Below are 19,594 nucleotides of genomic sequence, written 5' to 3' on the forward strand. Positions count from 1 at the left end.
AATTCTGTTCCCTTGCCTTCTGTGAGATACAGATCATAATCCACCTTTCTCTTCGGCTCTGGCCAGACAGTAAACAACTTCCCCACAATCCCCCTGGGGCTCTGCTAAAACACTCCCCTTCTCCTGTGACTGTGTTAACCCCTCTAGTTGCTGGCTGCTTCTGGAGCACAACACTTCCTGTCTCCTGTGCTTGTGTTACTTCTAATAGTTGCTGAATGCTTTTAAGGCAACAGCACTACTTCTGCATGTCACACTCTGCAACAGCACTACTTCTGCATGTAACATATTGAACGCTGTTTTCCATTCGTCCCCTTCTCTGATTCTAACCAGGTTGTAGGCTCCCCTTGAATTCAATTTGGAGAATACATTAGCTCCCACAACCTGGCTGAACAAATCAGAAATCAGTGGAAGAGGGCATGGATCACGGATTGTAATTTGATTTAATTCCTGGAAATCTAAACAGGGACGTAGACCGTCATCTTTTTTCTTTACAAAGAAGAACCCTGCCGCCACGGGCGAAGATGAGGGTCTGATATGTCCCTTCTCCAGACTTTCCACAATGAAATCCTTCATGGCTTGTCTCTCAGGGCCATAAAGATTATACAGTCTGGACTTCGGTAGTTTAGCTCCAGGGGTCAGGTTAATAGGACAGTCATAAGCACGATGAGGAGGCAAATCCTGACACCCCCTCTCAGAAAAATGTCCTCAAAACCGGACAGAAAAGCAGGTAATATTTTCGTAGAGACAGTAGCAAGAGAAATATCTACACAGTTCTCATGTCAGTAATCTCCCTATTCAATAATCTCCCCGGTTTGCCAATCCACCAACAGATTATGTTACAAGCCAAGGGACACCCAAGACAATCAGTGTGGGAAGATTGTCCAGAACATAGCAAGGGATTATTTCACAATGAACTGACCCCACCCTCAGTTTTACATTATGTATAATCTGAGTAAATGCTTTCTGTGCAAGTGGCACCGAGTCAATGGCAAAGATGGAAATAGGTTCAGCTAAAGCACAGCAAGCAAGACCATGAGTTTTCACAAACTCAGCATCAACCATGCTGACTCCAGCTCCACTGTCAACAAACACAGAAATTTTCTCGGTTTTGCTCTCTAGCACCACCCCTGTTGTCTGGACAAAGCGGGAACTGCAGTTTGCCCACAAATGCAGCCCTTGTTTATCCAACTCCAGACTACCAAGAGTTAATCGAGTCTCCTTTTGTTTAGGAATTAAAGGACAGGTCCCAACAAAATGTCCCTTTTTCCCACAAAAAAACATACGCATTTTTTCTTGCGAATCACTGGGGAGATGTATGATGTAGAGACTCACCCTAACTGCATGGGTTCCTCCACCTCCCCCAGTACCGGCTCAACCCCAGACTGCTCCCCCGGCAGAGGTACACAACCCCGACAAGAAGGCCCCAGAGAAGGTGGTCTCACCCGTCTATCCTGAAGGCGTCTATCAAGACGTATGGCCAACGACATGGCAGCCTTCAAGGACTGAAGAATTTCATATACTACCAAGGCATCTTTCAACCTTTCAGTAAGCCCCTCACATAATTGACTTCTAAGGACTGAGTCATTCCATTTGGAATCCGTTGCCCATTTACGGAATTCCGAACTGTACGTTTCCACTGACCGATTCCCCTGCTGAAGGCGACGTAGCCTAGACTCAGCCAAGGCGACTCAGTCAGGGTCATCATAGATGAGGGCCACATCCCTGAAAAACCCCTCCACAGACTGGAAACAAACCGAGTCCTGCGGTAACGAAAATGCCCATGACTGACTCCCTGCAATAGAGAGATCACAATACCAACCCGTTCCTCCTCATTACCGGAGGAGTAAGGATGAAGTTTGAAATACAATTTGCATGCCTCCTTAAATACAAAAAACTTGTCTCTGCCCCCTGAAAACCTGTCCGGGAGGGCAACCTTGGGTTCAGGCTGGACAGGCCTACCTGCAGAGACCCCCACATTGGCAACCTGTAACCGCCGATGCTACTGCTGAACCTCACAGCAGAGGTCAATCACCTCCAGAGACAGACGGCGGAACTGCTCAGCAAGCGCTGCAACTGAACCCGTACCAAGGGGAAAAAAAAAAAGGTACACGCCCAAAATCACACAGAGAAAAAAAAAAAGTCTTTTTTTTTCTTTTCAAAACGTGCTCGGCCGGCTATCATGTCACGCAGGGCGTGGGAAAGACTTAGTGCAACAGAGAGGGAAGAGGAAAAGGGTGCCCAGACACTAGGGAAAGGGGGGAGTGGAGACCTCCTAGTCTGGTCTAGTGTCACCCTGTCTCAACTGTCGTCCCTATATTGGCTCTTTACCAATCGCTGCACGTGTGCCTCGCCCTGACTTTCCCTAGCATATGGCTAAGGCTAGGGAAGGGAGGAGATGAGCACTAGTCGATCTCCACTAAACTCTATAGACAACAAGGGTAGACAAACAGGGGGGGATTGCTTAGCTTTAGATGACTCCAGACAAATGCGCACACGGCCTCAAGATCCAGAGAGGATGAAGTACTGCTCTTGCTAAAGCCTCTCAAGTAGTAATGAATATCGCCGGCACCTCCCTCTCAGACTCACCAGGTATTTATATACTCATGCAGGTCAGGGAGCTAATTAGCCAGAGGGAGGTAGCCACTGGGTCCTAGAGACAGCCAGCCTCTAAGAAGATGTCTGCAATGCCAAAAGTAGAGATCTCCTGCAACCAACTGCAGGGTGACTATCTGTCAACTCTGACACACCTGTGACACCCAGTGGCATGCAACCCCCTGATTGATAGGCTGTGGGCGGGGTCACACCACACATCACAGCCCAGCATCCACTGCATGCTTGCGGCCAATGAAAGCAGAAGGAAACCGTGCGCTAGATGGTGGGCTGTGACGTGAAACCCCGCCCAGAGCCCATCAATCGGGGGGGGGGGTGCATGCCACTGGGTCACGGCTCTATGAATCCGGAACTTGACGTGACATAAGCGGATGTCAGAGGAGCCTACAGCCGGGGTCACGTGATGCCTAGTGAGTGGTTAGCGATAGCGCTACTCACAGACACAATTGGCAGCAGTATGTATTTATAAAAACACTTGTTTACCAGGTTTAAAATAGATGGAGGCAGTATACTACATAGTGGACAAACTCTTTACACTCTCTAAGTTTAGAACATAATGTGTACAAATGTTCTATGTGTCCTCCTTTTATCACACATCACACATCTACGGTGGGGAAAATAAGTATTTGATACACTGCCAATTACACTAATGTTTATCGTAGGTCCACTTCAACTGTTGACAGACAAAATCTAAAAATAAAAACCAGAAAATCACATTGTTATGATTGTTAAATAATTAAATTGCATTTTATTGGATGAAATAAGTATTTGATCACCTACCAACCAGAAAGATTTCCGGCTCTCACAGACCTGCTAGTTTTTCTTTAAGAAGCCCTCCTACTGTGCACTGATTATCAGTATTACTTGCACCTGTTTGAACTCGTTACCTGTATAAAAGACAGCTGTCCACACACTCAATCAATCACACTCCAACCTCTCCACCATGGCCAAGACCAAAGAGCTGTCTAAGGACACCAAGAACAAAATTGTAGACCTGCACAACGCTGGTATGGGCTACAGGACAATAGGCAAGCAGTTTGGTGAGAAGGCAACAACTGTTGGCACAATTATCAGAAAATGGAAGAAACACAAGATGACTGTCAATCTTCCTCTGTCTGGGGCTCCATGCAAGATCTCGCCTCACGGGGTAAGGGTGATTCTAAGAAAGGTCAGAAATCAGCCAAGAACTATACAGGAGGACCTGGTCAATGACCTGAAGAGAGCTGGAACCACAGTCTCAAACATTACCATTAGTAACTCACTACGCCGTCATGGATTAAAATCCTGCAGGGCATGCAAGGTCCCCCTGCTCATGCCAGCACATGTCCAGGCCCATTTGAAGTTCACCAATGACCATCTGGATGATTCAGAATAGGCATGGGAGAAGGTCATGTGGTCAAATGAAACCAAAATAGAACTTTTTGGTATCAACTCCACTCGCCGTGTTTGGAGGAAGAAGAAGGATGAGTACAACCCCAAGAACACTGTCCCGACAGTGAAGCATGGTGGGGGGAAACATCATACTCTTGGGGTGCTTTTCTGCAAAGGGGACAGGATGACTGCAGCATATTGAAGGGAGGATGGATGGGGTCCCGTATCGTGAGATTTTGGCCAACAACCTCCTTCCCTCAGTAAGAGCATTGAAGATGGGTCGTGGCTGGGTCTTTCAGCATGACAATGACCCTAAACACATAGCCAGGGCAACTACGGAGTGGCTCCATGGTGGAGGAAACATCATACTTTGGGGGCGCTTTTCTGCAAAGGGTACAGGATGACTGCACCGTATTGAAGGGAGGATGGATAAGGTAATGTATCGTGAGATTTTGGCCAACAACCTCCTTCCCTCAGTAAGAGCCTTGAAGATGGGTCGTGGCTGGGTCTTCCAGCATGACAATGGCCTGAAACACACAGCCAGGGCAACTATGGAGTTCCTCCATTAGAAGCATTTCAAGGTCCTGGAGTGGTCTAGAAAATATTTGGAGGGAGCTGAAACTCAATGTTGCCCAGCGACAGCCCCGAAACCTGAAAGATATGGAGAAGATCTGTATTGAGGAGTAGGCCAAAATCCCTGCTGCAGTATGTGCAAACTTGGTCGAGAACTACAGAAAACGTCTGACCTCTGTAATTGCAAACAACATTTTCTGTACCAAATATTAAGTTTGTTTTTCTATTGTATCCAATACTTATTTTATGCAGTAAAATTAAAATTAATTATGTAAAAATCACACATGTGATTTACTGGATTTTTTTCTTAAGATTATGTCTCTCACAGTTGAAGTGTACCTACGATATAAATTACAGACCTCTCCATTCTTTGTAGGTGGGAAAACTTGCAACATCAGCAGTATATCAAATACTTATTTTCCCCACTGTATGTGGTAATCCAGTTCAACTCATCCTGCAGTATGTCCCTGTCATTAGAGCGGCAGTAATGCGGTACCGGAGCTCATCCAGTGTTGCTGGCAAAGGCGGGCTGTAAACAATGTATTTGATGTACACCCAAAGGCAGAAGTCACACACTCAGATCAGGAGACCTGGGGGGCCATCTGAAGAGTGACAAGTAGTGTTGAGCGATACCTTCCGATATCAGGAAATATCAGATCGGATTGGATCGGGCCGATACCCAAAAAGTATCGGATATCGCCAATTCCGATACCGGAAACCAATGCAAGTCAATGGGACACAAATATCGGAATGAAAATAAACCCTTTCTTTCCTTGTAGGTTAATTCTATATGAAGGAAAACAACTAACAATAATGTAGAATGTATTGGGGGAGGTGGTTGCCCAAATCGATGGGAACAGTGCTCACAGTGAAACATGAAAAGCTGGCAATTCAGCAGCGGCATACACCGGTACCCGACAATTTATAACAGAAAGAATAGAGCTTAACACATAGATTAGATAGATAGAAACATGTCAGTCACATATATATGAAGTACAGTAACAGTGTTGCTTACTGTACTTGTCATTTAGTGTAAAGGATTTATTAAAAAAAATATTAGTGTTTTCATGCACCGTCTCTTTAAAAAAGCCGGCCGGCAATTCAGTAGCGGTACCTGACAATTTAGAATAGAAAGAATAGAGAATCACACATAGATTAGATAGATAGAAACATGTGAGTCACATATATATGAAGTACAGTGACAGTGTTGATTACTGTACTTGTCATTTAGTGTTAAAATAAAGGATTTATTAAAAAAAAAAATTGGCGTGGGGTTCCCCGTAATTTTAGTCTCTAGCAGAGGTTAAGCAGACGGCTGGGGCAGATGTTTGAAGCCTGGGAAGGGGGTAATACCCACGGAGCTCCCCAGGCTACTAATATCAGCCCCCAGCTGAATACCTAGCCTTTACTAGCTATTAAAATGGGGGACCCCCCAAAAAAATGACGTGGGGTCCCCCCATTTTAATAGCTAGCAAAGGCTAGGCAGACATCTGGGGGCTGATATTAATAGCCCAGGAAGGGTGCCATGAATATTGGCGCCCTCCCAGGCTAGAAACACCAGCCGTCAGCCGCCCCAGAAATGGCGCATCCATAGAATGCGCCAATTCTGGCACTTAGCCTCGCTCTTCCCACTGCCCTGTAGCAGTGGGGTAATAGGGCTGGGGTTGATGTCAGCTTATAATGCAAGCTGACATCAAGCCCAGGTTAGTAATGGAGAGGCGTCTATAAGACACCCCCATTACTAACCCCATAGTCAAAGTTAAAAAAAAGCACAAACACCCAGAATAAAATCCTTTAATTGAAATAAACACACAATTTATGCCTGCGCTTCTCAGTGTCCGCGGGATGACAGGCTGGATGGCAGCGTTATGCAGCGGTCCAGCCTGTCATCTCGATGTAGCAGAGCTGAAACTGTCCTGGGAACCATGGAAAGGTAAGGATGATGTTGCTTTATTATTTTTCTTTTATTGCAGGAGATCATTGGCTTCAGCTGGAATGGGCGTGATGGTAAGTATGGTTTAATTTAGAACATTAAAGAATTGTGTGTTTATTTCAATTAAAGGACTTTTTCTGGGTGTTGTGTTTTTTTTAAATACTTTACTAGAAATTCATGGTGGTCATGTCTAATATTGGCGTGACCCCATGAATTTCGGGCTTAGGGCCAGCTGATAATGCCAAGCTGGCCCTAACCCCTTTATTACCCAGTGAGCCACCGCACCAGGGCCCTGGATGAGTTGGGTACAGCGCCAGAAGATGGCGCTTCTATGAACGCGCCATTTTCCGGGGTGGCTGCGGACTGCAATTTGCAGCGGGTGGGGCCCAGAAAGCCTGGTTCTCCCTGCGCTGCGGATTCCAGCCCCCAGCTGCCTAGTTGTACCTGGCTGGACACAAAAATAGGGCGAAGCTCCACGTATTTTTTTTTTTAATTATTTCATGAAATTCATGAAATAATTAAGAAAAAAAGGGCTTCCCTATATTGTTGTGTCCAACCAGGTACAAATAGGCAGCTGTTGGTTGGGGGCAGCCCGTTCCTGCCTGCTGTACCTGGCTGGACACAAATATAGTGCGAAGCCCCACATCAATTTTTTTTAAATTATTTCCTGAATTTCCTGAAATAATTTTAAAAAAATTGACGTGGGACTTCGCACTATATTTGTGTCCAGCCAGTTTCAGCAGGCAGGAACGGGCTGCCCCCAACCACCAGCTGCCTATTTGTACCTGGCCGGACACAACAATATATGGAAGGCCTTTTTTTCTTTATTATTTCATGAATTTCATGAAATAATTAAAAAAAAAAATACGTGGGGCTTCTCCCTATTTTTGTGTCCAGCCAGGTACAACTAGGCAGCTGGGGGATGGAATCTGCAGCGCAGGGAGGCCCAAGCTTTCTGCCCCCCCCCTACCCCCCCCCCCCCCCCCGCTGCAAATTGCAGTCCGCAGCCACCCCGGATAATGGTGCGTTCATAGAAGCGCCATCTTCTGGCGCTGTACCCAACTCATCCAGGGCCCTGGTGCGGTGGCTCACTGGGTAATAAAGGGGTTAGGGCCAGCTTGGTATTATCGCTGGCCCTAAGCCTGAAATTCATAGGGTCACGCCAATATTAGACATGACCGCCATGAATTTCTAGTAAAGTATTTAAAAAAAACACAACACCCAGAATAAAGTCCTTTAATTGAAATAAACACACAATTCTTTATTGTTGTAAATTAAACCATACTTACCATCACGCCCATTCCAGCTGAAGCCAATGATCTCCTGCAATAAAAGAAAAATAATAAAAAACCAACATCATCCTTACCTTTCCATGGTTCCTAGGACAGCTCCAGGTCTGTTACATCGAGATGACAGGCTGGACCGCAGCAGAAAGCTGCCATCCAGCCTGTCATCCCGCAGACACTGAGAAGCGCAGGCATGCTTGCGCTCCTCAGTGTCAGGCTGTGACGGCATCCAGATGAGCCGAGTCTCTCACGCTCACCGCATGCGCAGGAGAATTCTCCCACGCTGTCAGTGACGTGCATGAGGTGAGCTGAGTTCATTGTCGGCTCATCTGGATGCCGTCACAGCCAGACACTGAGGAGCGCAAGCATGCCTGCGCTTCTCAGTGTCTGCGGGATGACAGGATGAATGGCAGCTTTCTGCTGCGATCCAGCCTGTCATCTCGATGTAGCAGAGCTGAAGCTGTCCTGGGAACCATGGAAAGGTAAGGATGATGTTGCTTTATTATTTTACTTTTATTGCAGGAGATCGTTGGGTTCAGCTGGAATGGGTGTGATGGTAAGTATGGTTTAATTTAGAACAATAAAGAATTGTGTGTTTATTTCAATTAAAGGACTTTATTCTGGGTGTTGTGTTTTTTTTAAATACTTTACTAGAAATTCATGGCGGTCATGTCTAATATTGGCGTGACCGCATGAATTTCGGGCTTAGGGCCAGCGGATAATACAAAGCTGGCCCTAACCCCTTTATTACCAAGTGAGCCACCGCACCAGGGCCCTGGATGAGTTGGATACAGCGCCAGAAGATGGCGCTTCTATGAACGCGGCATTTTCTGGGGTGGCTATGGACTGCAGTTCGCAGCAGGGGGGGCCCACAAAGCTTGGGACACCCTGCACTGTGGATTCCAGCCCCCAGCTGCTTAGTTGTACCTGGCTGGACACAAAAATAGGGCGAAGCCCCACGTATTTTTTTTTTTTTACTTATTTCATGAAATTCATGAAATAATAATAAAAAAAGGGCTTCCCTATATTGTTGCGTCCAGCCAGGTACAATTAGGCAGCTGGGAGTTGGGGGCAGCCCGTTCCTGGATGCTGTACCTGGCTGGCATACAAAAATATGGCAAAGCCCATGTCAAAATTTTTGGGAAAAATTAATAATTTAGGGACTGCATCTTTATTAACTCCTCAAGTGTCATTCAGTGTTAAAATAAAGGATTTATTAAAAAAAAATTGGCGTGGGATCCCCCATAATTTTAGTCTCTAGCGGAGGTTAAGCAGACGACTGGAGCAAATGTTTGAAGCCTGGGAAGGGGGTAATACCCACGGAGCTTCCCAGGCTACTAATATCAGCCCCCAGCTGAATACCTAGCCTTTACTAGCTATTAAAATGGGAGACCCCCCCAAAAAAAATGACGTGGGGGTCCCCCCTATTTTAATAGCTAGCAAAGGCTAGGCAGACAGCTGCGGGCTGATATTAATAGCCCAGGAAGGGTGCCATGAATATTGGCCCCCTCCCAGGCTAGAAACACCAGCAGTCAGCCGCCCCAGAAATGGCGCATCCATAGGATGCGCCAATTCTGGCGCTTAGCCTCGCTCTTCCACGCTGCCCTGGTGCGGTGGCAGGGGGTAATAGTGGTGGGGTTCATGTCAGCGCCAGCTGCCATGAAGCCCAGGTTAGTAATTATGGGCGTCTATAAGACACCCCCATTACTAACCTACAAAGTGTTAAAAAGAAAAAACACAAACACCCAGAAAAAAATAATTTATTTGAAATAAAACACACCATTTTATTTAATTCTTAGTTTACTAAAAAAAAATAGTTACCTGTCCACGTTCCTGCGCTGATCTCCCATGCACAGCTGTCACATCTGGAGATGGTGACAGCTGTGCATGACTGCTGTAAGCTCACACTGCCAGGAACACGTCCGCTCCCGGCAGCGGGAGCCACTGACTGAGGTCACCGAAGTGCATTCAGACAGTGCAGCTCCGGAGACCTCCTTTACGGCACTGCTGTACCGTGGGAATTTCTCACGGTACTGCAGGGCCGTAAAGGAGCTAACCGGAGCAGTGCTGCCTGAACTCCGGCGAACCCGCTTATGCAATAACGGGGCTGCTTTATGGCCCCACCATTCTAGCGGCGGCAGCGGTTCAGAGCGGTCACATTCTATGTGGCTGCTCTAAACTGGAGATCTTCGTGGGACACTCATGGACTACTACGGAGGGGTAAGGATAAGGTTGTGGTTTATTATTTTATATTTTATTACAGGAGATTGAGGGCTTCGGGGAATTAGGTGTCTAGGTGAGTATAGGTGTCGTTTTTTATTTTTTACTTTATTTTAGGTGGCGATCGGCGGGGACAGGTAATGTATAAACTAATTTATTGTAGGTAACCACTGGCCACCAATGAAATGTATTTAAAATTTATTGGGGACACAGTAGGGCAATTTATATAGCAGGATCAGGCTGATGGGAACTACTGCTCCCATCAAGCTGATCCTGCTGGCACGAGTGGACGGGGGACAGACATAGGCCGATGGGAGTAGTAGTGTCACATCGGCCTATGTCTGCCTGCACGCACACACCCGCACACACTCGCAGACATCGCACAGACACCGCACACACACCCACAGACATTGCACAGACCCCGCACACACCCGCAGACATCGCACAGACACCCCGCACACACCCGCAGACACCACACACACACTAATCATGACGGGCTGATGGTCTGGGAGGTGAGGCTGACCTGTGCGGCCGTGGGAAAGTTCATGTGAGTTCATGCAATGCAGTCAAGCATGAACTCACATGAACCCTCTGAGGGCACCGCCGCTACTTCAAATGAACAGCTGATCGGCATCACCTGATACCTCAGCTGTTAATTTGAAATAACCGGCGGGAAAGCGCAGCACAGAACGGGAAAGCCGGCAGTGAAGTCTTTTCACTGCCGGCTTCCCCGCCCGGGTCCTTCGCTCCCCGCTCCTTTGTGCTGTGCTCCCCGCCCGGTCCTAACTTACGATCGGGATGTGAGGTGGTGGGGGGAGCGGAGGATCGGGATGGGAGGCTGCGGGGAAGTAGTATGGGGCTGTGTGATTGTTTAAAAGCCGGCGGCTTTTTACCGCCCGCCGGCTTTTAAACAATCAGGAGAATTCTTTCACGCTGGGATGGCATTCTGATGACAGGCTGGATCGCAGCTGAGCGCTGCCATCCAGCTTGTCATCCTTCAGAGACACTGCAGAGCGCAGGCATTATGGGAACTTCCGATTCCGGTATTCGATATTGTAAAAGTATCGGAATTAAGTATCGGAATTCCGATACCGCGAATATCGGCCGATACACGATATTTCAGTATCGGAATGCTCAACACTAGTGACAAGTCTACACCAATACAGCACCCAATCCACCGGTTTGGGAGTTCCTCGTTGAGATAGCGACGTAACTCAGAATGCCAGCAGGGTGGAGCTATGTCTTGTTGGAAAATAAAGTTTCTATAATCAATTGTCAGTTACGAAAATAACCATAACTATAACATGTCGAGGTACAATGTACCCGTCATAGTCTTTTCAGCAAAAAAAAAAAAAGGGCCCGTATACCTTTGTTTTCGAGATTGCACTGAAAACATTTACTTTCGGACAATCTCTTTCAATTTCCACAATGGCATTGGGATTTTCCGTTCTCCATATTGGGACATTGTTACAGTTCACCTTTCCACTTATGTGGAACGTTGCCACGTTACTGAACCCTAGTGCCTCTTCTCTCAAAACTAGCCAGGAAGTGAATTCATCATCTTTCAATGCAGCCTGAAAAAGTGCACAAATTTCGTATCAGATGCCGTGGTCGGCTGGCCAAAGATGTTGCAATAGCTGTATTAGATATGGTTTCTGGCACAGTCGTCTTCGCAGAATCCTCCGAAGAGTTGGCTGAGGAATGCCAAATTAACGACTTGCGCAACGTGTTTATTTCTGTGGGCTACGTGCAAAGGTCTCTCGAACCCTCTCCACTGCGTCACCTGTAACACGCAGGCGTCCGGGGCTTTTACATTTACACAAGCATCCTGTGTCCTTAGATTGTTGATAGCACGGCAGGATGCTCTGTTGACACTTTCATACTGTCTTTGGAACACTCGCTGCACGGTAACAATTGAATTTACACTTATACTGTAAAACACCAAACGCTTTCTCTTGCATAGTCGCCATTTTGGGATCTGATGTCGCCCTGCCACGTGGTGAGTCACAGGCAAGGCTGCAAGCGCGAGTTACAAACGCTGAGATGTGACCTTTCTATACGTTATTATAACAAAAGGGTGAAATTTATATCTTTGCAGTATTAAGAATGCAAAACCCGATTAATCTTTTATAATTACCTTGTATTATGCCCCTGGTGCTTTATTGTTTTCTACTAACCACTAATATTAGTTATTCTTTTAAAAATATCTATTTCCATATACACTCCCCCGGAAGAAACATAGGCGAAACAGCATCTGGTGTAGGGAGGACACAGCTCTCTGCCTACTTCTCTGATAATTTAGGTAATATACCCTTTACTAACAGCTCATTTTAATTGTTGGTCGTCTGAGAGAGGCTTGATACTATCCGTATTTTTGTTAGTGCTGTATATATCCTTACTAAGTCTATTGGATTAGGATAATAGCCCTATGGTTTGGGGCATAACTTTTGCACTTTGAAATTTATTTACAATAGATTAATTGCATTAATAGTATAATGGTGTCAAACATGTTTTTGAATTGATAAGGATTCTGCACTCAGTTATATCTGACTGGAAGTTATATTGACTTACATCTATCATTTATGGATTTATGTATATTTGGTCTGCGTCTCCACCTCCCCCGTTTCTTGGAGGCTTTTGCCCTGCCTTTTAATTGTACTTTGATTTTATATATTCATGAATAACAATTTAATGTTTTAATATTCAGCTAATATCTCTTATCGGACAGCTTTTTTTTATTGCTGTTGCAGATTTATATTCCATTTACAAGATTAATATTTAGCCTGGGTATACTATATAATAGGAGCATTCAAAGTAACACAAACAATCATATCTTTAGAATAATATTCAACTTTTGAAACATTATATAACTTTTCTGTATTTGCTATTACATATACATTAAATACATTATATAAAAAAAACAGTATGGGGCTAAGCTAAAAGCTTGCTTATAATTATGACCGTCGCGTGACTGAATCTATCCATTTGGATCTCTGCATCACCCTACCCTAAATATTTTAATAATATTTAATATTGCCATATTTTGCTTTAATGTAAAAATGCATTATTGTTCACTAGCAAAATTAAAAGCTAACTTGTGTCATGCATATTATTAAGAAAATAAAGACTAAATAATAGCATGGAGAGAATGGAAATAATAGCATGAAGAGGATGGAAAATAATAGCATTAAAATAACAGTTCCACCTCATTTAAATTGCATGGTCAGAAAATAAATGGAAGGCGTAATTATGAATAAATTGCAGTAGGTTAACATGTGCATGGCCATATGCTGGTAAATCGAAAGCAACCAATTCTACAAAGCAGATTTCAAAGCACAACCCTTTGTTTTGACCACAACAAAAAAAACCTCCCCTATTCACCATTTGTTTTGACGCTGTACACTTCGTATATTATTGCACACTGTTGCAATGGCATTCCCAAATATACTTGTATTACCAAAAAAAGTTATAGCAGATAAAGTAATTTAGGTTGAGCTTTTGTTTAAAACTCACGCTGCTGCCCACCCTCCCTGACTACAGACTCTGCAGTCAGACTCATTATCCATCTACAGGTTACTGTAGCCATGTGGTTTACAGAACTTACATTGAATTTTGGACAGAAACCATATACATTTTCAAATAGTTTTACAAATAGTTAAAAAAAAAAGAAATGATTGATGGACGGCATTGATTCTGATATATATGTACAGCAGCAGAGACCATATGCATTTTTAAAGAGTTGTGTTCACAGGGTTAAAAAAAAGCCAATGACTGATGAATGGCACTTTATCTGATACATGTCTATTGCAACCTAAAGTGACTAATATTTCTGGAAAAATAGGTACAGTTTAAACAACCTAAACCCCCCCAATAAAGTAACCTATAGTACATAAGTAGAGATTCAAAAAGCAGAAATGTATAAATACCGAGGTGCAAACAATTATCATACAAATCCGCTCATGTTAGAAAAAACAAAGATGCTCAAGATCGTCTGACACAAACTGGCAGGATCCATTACCCAAATTTTATACACACCACGTGCAATGCTCCTTGTACATATTCGTAAGATGATTTCTCAGAGTCCCATAATAGTGCTGCTTATGTTTAGAAATCATACAGATTAACATTCAGTTTTACATACAGCCATATAGATACATCCTGACGGTCAAGGTGAGGACTAGCCGGCTGACATTTTGCTGTATTTAAGCAAATCAAGTTGCAAAAAACTTGGATTCTGGTGAATGTGAATTTTTTGAGAAATCTGTGACACATTAGATTCTCTCCTGTCTATCAGATAATTCCTGCACAAGTACAAAGACAAACCAGCATGAAGGAGGCTTTAACTTATAATATTCTACAACTTACTGAACTTTCTTTCTGCATCTTCCGTCTTCTCTGCTGCTGTGAATTATTATCCTCATCCTCTGTCTTCATGCGTTGTGTGTACATCTCTATTTCTTCTATCAGATGTTCAGATGTATCCTCTAGATCCTTTAGCTTCAGCTCTAGTAGATTATAGTTCTGCCTTTTTGAAAGGGAAATGTAATTCCATAAGTATTCCATAGAAATAAAGTTTACATTCTGCAGATCCTTCAATCTCTCATTATCCATCCATATGGCTTGTTGGTTTAAAGCAAGTCGGGGAACATAAAAATATTAGGCAATTATGTACGGGATGGGAGTCATTATATAAGTTAGGCCTCATTCACATTTCAGTTTTCTTCGTACCTATGATAGTCTATGTGGCTGTTCACATGTCTGATTTTTTCCTTGAATCGAGTGGTCCATGCAAAATTGCGAGTGTCGAATCAAAATCAGTAATATAAGTCTATGGGTCCATGACAAAGTTGGACAAAACTCGGATTCCATGTGCTGTTTTTTACAGATTGATAGGAGAAACTTTTTTCCCATCAGAAAAAATTATTAAACTCAGATGACACTCGGATGAAAATCACTGATAAAACACAGTTTGTTTTTTTTGTATGTGAAAAAAACTGACGTATGAATGAAATCTTATACTGAGTTATTATGATGGCATACCAAGCAATGACTGCGCATCTTGAGATTCCGAGTTGTTTGGACAGGAGAGCTGCAATACATTGACATGTGCTGTTATGGCTGTTGGCAACAAAGAGGATATTTCTTAGCTGTCAGATAACTGTCCTAGTACAGGCCCCAGAAAAGCCTGACATAGATGTAGCTATGTACACTGTAACACTGCATCACAACACTAAAAACCGGAGCTGATAAAACGTAGTGGTTTGTTGCCAAGTAGTGGAGGTTAGATGGCTGCATGTGGTGCCTGGAAGACCTGAGATTGGCCATGTAATTGTTAGGCCTGAGCTTGTCCATTGGTTGCATATTGGAGGACTTGAGGCCTGAGTGGCCTATTCAACATGTGACAGAACTAGTGGGCTGGAAACCAGGGTCAATGACAAGGTACTTCTGGAGATGTTGCATAGGGGATCTATCATGGAGATACCACGACAGAGAGGGGCCAGAAGACCAGGGTGTCTGGTTTCCCAAACTCTTGCACTGGTTAGAAGTACATCACCATCTTATTAACCCTTTCACCCTGAAGCCTCCTTTCACCTTACTGACCAGACCAATTTTTTCAATTCTGCCCAGTGTCACTTCATGAGGTAATAACTCTGGAACACTTCAACGGATCCCACTGATTCTGATACTGTTTTCTCATGACATATTGTTTTTCATAATGGTGGTAAAATTTCTTCAATATGACTTGCCTTTATTTGTGCAAAAAATTGAAATTTGGTGAAAATTTTAACAATTTTGCAATTTTCAAACTTTTAATTTTTATGCCCTTACACCAGAGAGTTATGTCACACAAAATACTTAATAAATAACATTTCCCACATGTCTAATTTACATCAGCACAATTTTTTAAACAATTCTTTTGTTAGGAAGATAGAAAGGTTAAAAATTGACCAGCAATTTCTCATTTTTCCAACAAAAGTTACAAAACCATGTTTTTTTAGGGACCTCGTCACATTTGAAGTGACTTTGAGGGGCCTATATGACAGAAAATACCAAAAAGTGACACCATTATAAAAACTGCACCCCTCATGGCGGACAGAGCTGAGCAAAGCGAAAACTGCAGACGCGGCAGACAGAGCTGAGCAAAGCGAAAACCGCAGACGCGGCAGACAGAGCTGAGCAAAGCGAAAACCGCAGACGCGGCAGACAGAGCTGAGCAAAGCGAAAACCGCAGACGCGGCAGACAGAGCTGAGCAAAGCGAAAACCGCAGACGCGGCAGACAGAGCTGAGCAAAGCGAAAACCGCCGACGCGGCAGACAGAGCTGAGCAAAGCGAAAACCGCAGACGCGGCAGACAGAGCTGAGCAAAGTGAAAACCGCAGACGCGGCAGACAGAGCTGAGCAAAGCGAAAACCGCAGACGCGGCAGACAGAGCTGAGCAAAGCGAAAACCGCAGACGCGGCAGACAGAGCTGAGCAAAGCGAAAACCGCAGACGTGGCAGACAGAGCTGAGCAAAGCGAAAACCACAGACGCGGCAGACAGAGCTGAGCAAAGCGAAAACCGCAGACGCGGCAGACAGAGCTGAGCAAAGCGAAAACCGCAGACGCGGCAGACAGAGCTGAGCAAAGCGAAAACCGCAGACGCGGCAGACAGAGCTGAGCAAAGCGAAAACCGCAGACGCGGCAGACAGAGCTGAGCAAAGCGAAAACCGCAGACGCGGCAGACAGAGCTGAGCAAAGCGAAAACCGCAGACGCGGCAGACAGAGCTGAGCAAAGCGAAAACCGCAGACGCGGCAGACAGAGCTCTGTACACACGGAACAGACTAGAAGGGAAAGGCAGAACCAGATACCCACAGGGTACTTGCAGAGAAGTAGCGAGTGGACCACAAGCTCACAAACGGAAGTACAGTGACAACGAGCAGGAGTTAGGTACGAGTTCAGACTCTGCAGAAAAAGGGAAAGTACGGACATAGAGAAAAGCAAAACAGGCTAGGAGAGTATTCAGACAAGAACAGACACAGCAGCAAGATACAGGAGCGGGTTCACACAGGCCTGGAAATACAGCCTCCAGGATAGGCAGAAGACAACAGGCTAGAAGATAATACAGACAGGACACAGTTCAGACACGGGAACTGATACCGAAGGCAGGAAACATAAACGGGACCTGGCATATCAGTGACCAAAGGCCAACTGACAGAACACAATGCTCAGGCAGGTATTCATTGGAGCACCTGGGTTAAATACCAGATGGCAGACAGCAATAGGCTGAGGACGCACAAGGGGTGTGCCTGCAGCAGGTACAAAAAGCAGGAAGTGATCGGGCGCCGCCCTTAAGCAGCAGACACAGAGGCAAACAGACAGCATGGAGGGAAGCCAGGCTAGCAAACTGGACTGGAGATCAAGTGCGCGCTCTTGCACAGTGGGAGATGGACCACTATGCAAGGACGCCGCCAGGTATGTTACAGTGCCCAGCTCATGCTTCTGGGGACTTGAACCTGTAAATTAGGTGGACTCTCATCGCTACAGAAATGCCAAACATGTGGACTCTAAATGTGGTTTAGGCATACTGGGGCACAGAAGGGAGGAGGAAATTTGGATTTGGGAGCGCTGAATTTGTTTTGGGTACTACCAGTAACGTGGAAGCCCCTATATTTCCATTAACAGATGACGGACCTGAGTGGGGGCTTTTTTTTGGGAATTGTGTTGAAGCTTTTGATTCGAACATTTTACAAAACGCTTGGGATCATATTTATCCAGAGCTCTACATTGAGCACGTACATCGGGGTTTCCATCTAAGGCCACGGCTCCACTATCAGTATTTAGTCAGTATTTTTTCTCAGGAGTGGGAGCCAAAACCAGGAGTGGGTGATAAATGCAGAATTGGTGACTTGTTTCTATTATACCTTTTCTCTGATTGTTTCTCACCTGGTTTTGGCTGACGCTCCTGAGAAAAAATACTGACCAAATACTAATAGTGGGGCCGTGGTCTAAATCTCCGAGTGAGAAGGTTCAGATGAAACCCCTGAGGGATCCACTTACTGTAACGGGTCTGGGAGGCGGAACCTCTGAGCTACTATACAAGGGGGCGGTCCTTGTAAGGGAGCGGGTGGCGACCAGGGAAGATGGGCAGGCGGTCACAGCAGGTGACCGGGACAGTCTCTGAGTGAACGGGCTGGAGGTCACGGCAAGTGACCGGGGCAGTCTCTGGAAGAACGGGCAGGAGGTCACGGCAAGTGACCGGGGCAGTCTCTGGATGAACGGGCAGGAGGTCACGGCAAGTGACCGGGGCAGTCTCTGGATGAACGGGCAGGAGGTCACGGCAAGTGACCGGGGCAGTCTCTGGGTAAACGGGCAGGAGGTCATGGCAAGTGACCGGGGCAGTCTCTGGGTAAAGGTTAGGTACGACCTGTGATGGCAGAGCCTCCAGGTAGGCTAGCAGGCAGATGGTAGATGTGTGCTCCCAGGTGAGCAAGCGAGAGTCTCTGGAATGGCAGGTGGTCACAGCACGTGACGGCGGAGCCTCCAGGTAGGCTAGCAGGCAGGTAGCAGGTGTGCGCTCCCAGGTGAGCGGGCAGGAGTCTCTGGAATGGCAGGTGGTCACAGCACGTGACGGCGGAGCCTCCAGGTAGGCTAGCAGGCAGGTAGCAGGTGTGCACTCCCAGGTGAGCGGGCAGGAGTCTCTGGAATGGCAGGTGGTCACAGCACGTGACGGCGGAGCCTCCAGGTAGGCTAGCAGGCAGGTAGCAGGTGTGCGCTCCCAGGTGAGCGGGCAAGCTGGTCCATAGACAGACTGACAGGAGTTGGAGGGCAGACCGTCGGACCTCAGGCTAGCAGGCAGGTAGCAGAGGAGCGCTCCCAGGTGAGCGGGCAAGCTGGTCCTTAGACAGACTGACAGGAGTCGGTAGGCAGACCGTCGGACCTCAGGCTAGCAGGCAGGTAAGCGGAATATCAGGCAGGAATCAAACAGTAAACTGGCAGGAATCTGGCAGGTAACTGGCAACGGGACCTGAAGGCTGAAGCAGAGTAGTGAACAGTGCAATAACATTGCTCGGGCACCTCCATTTTGGAGGAGGTGCCTTATATATGGTGAAGTCCTCCGGCCATTGGCCGGGGACTCCTTAGGACGGCGTGCGCGGCCCCTTTAAGAGGGAGGGAGCGCGCGCGCGCCCTAAGCACAGTGGCCGGGAAGGAGCGCGCGCTGCCAGCAGAGCGGGAGGAGGACGCTGGGTTCGGAGCAGAGGGGTGAGGGGAACAGCGTCCCTGCCTAGCAGAGGGCAGGGACGCCGGCGCTACAGTACCCCCCTCTTTAGGCCCCCCCTTTTTTAGGCCAGAGAGAAATTTAGCTAGGATGAGAGGGGCATGGATGTTCTCCCGGGGCTCCCACGTTCTCTCTTCAGGACCAAACCCCTTCCAATCTACTAGAAAAAAGGTCTTCCCTCTTACCCTTTTGGTGGCTAGAATGTTCTCTACCTCAAATTCGTTTTCAGCGGAAACCGGAGCAGGAGGCGTACCTGTAGACTTGGAAAAAGAGTTAAGTACCACAGGTTTGAGGAGAGATACATGGAAGGGGTTAGGGATCCGCAAGTTGGCCGGGAGTTTCAA

The 19,594-nt window shown here is 46.1% G+C and overlaps 1 protein-coding gene across 3 annotated transcripts in view; it reads right to left on the reverse strand.

The window, feature by feature from the left end:
* CCDC178 (coiled-coil domain containing 178) overlaps window positions 1–19,594 on the reverse strand; it is an 825,613-nt gene that overhangs the window by 585,862 nt on the left and 220,157 nt on the right. For all 3 annotated transcript variants that reach the window (XM_073676720.1, XM_073676718.1, XM_073676719.1), the window contains exon 17: window positions 14,359–14,518. In XM_073676720.1, the coding sequence (XP_073532821.1) occupies window positions 14,359–14,518 (160 nt within the window). The remainder of the gene's footprint in view (window positions 1–14,358; window positions 14,519–19,594) is intronic.

The sequence above is a fragment of the Phyllobates terribilis genome, unplaced genomic scaffold, assembly GCF_046119375.1.
Source record: "Phyllobates terribilis strain yellow unplaced genomic scaffold, ASM4611937v1 Scaffold_4__5_contigs__length_816908805, whole genome shotgun sequence".
NCBI lineage: Eukaryota > Metazoa > Chordata > Amphibia > Anura > Dendrobatidae > Phyllobates > Phyllobates terribilis.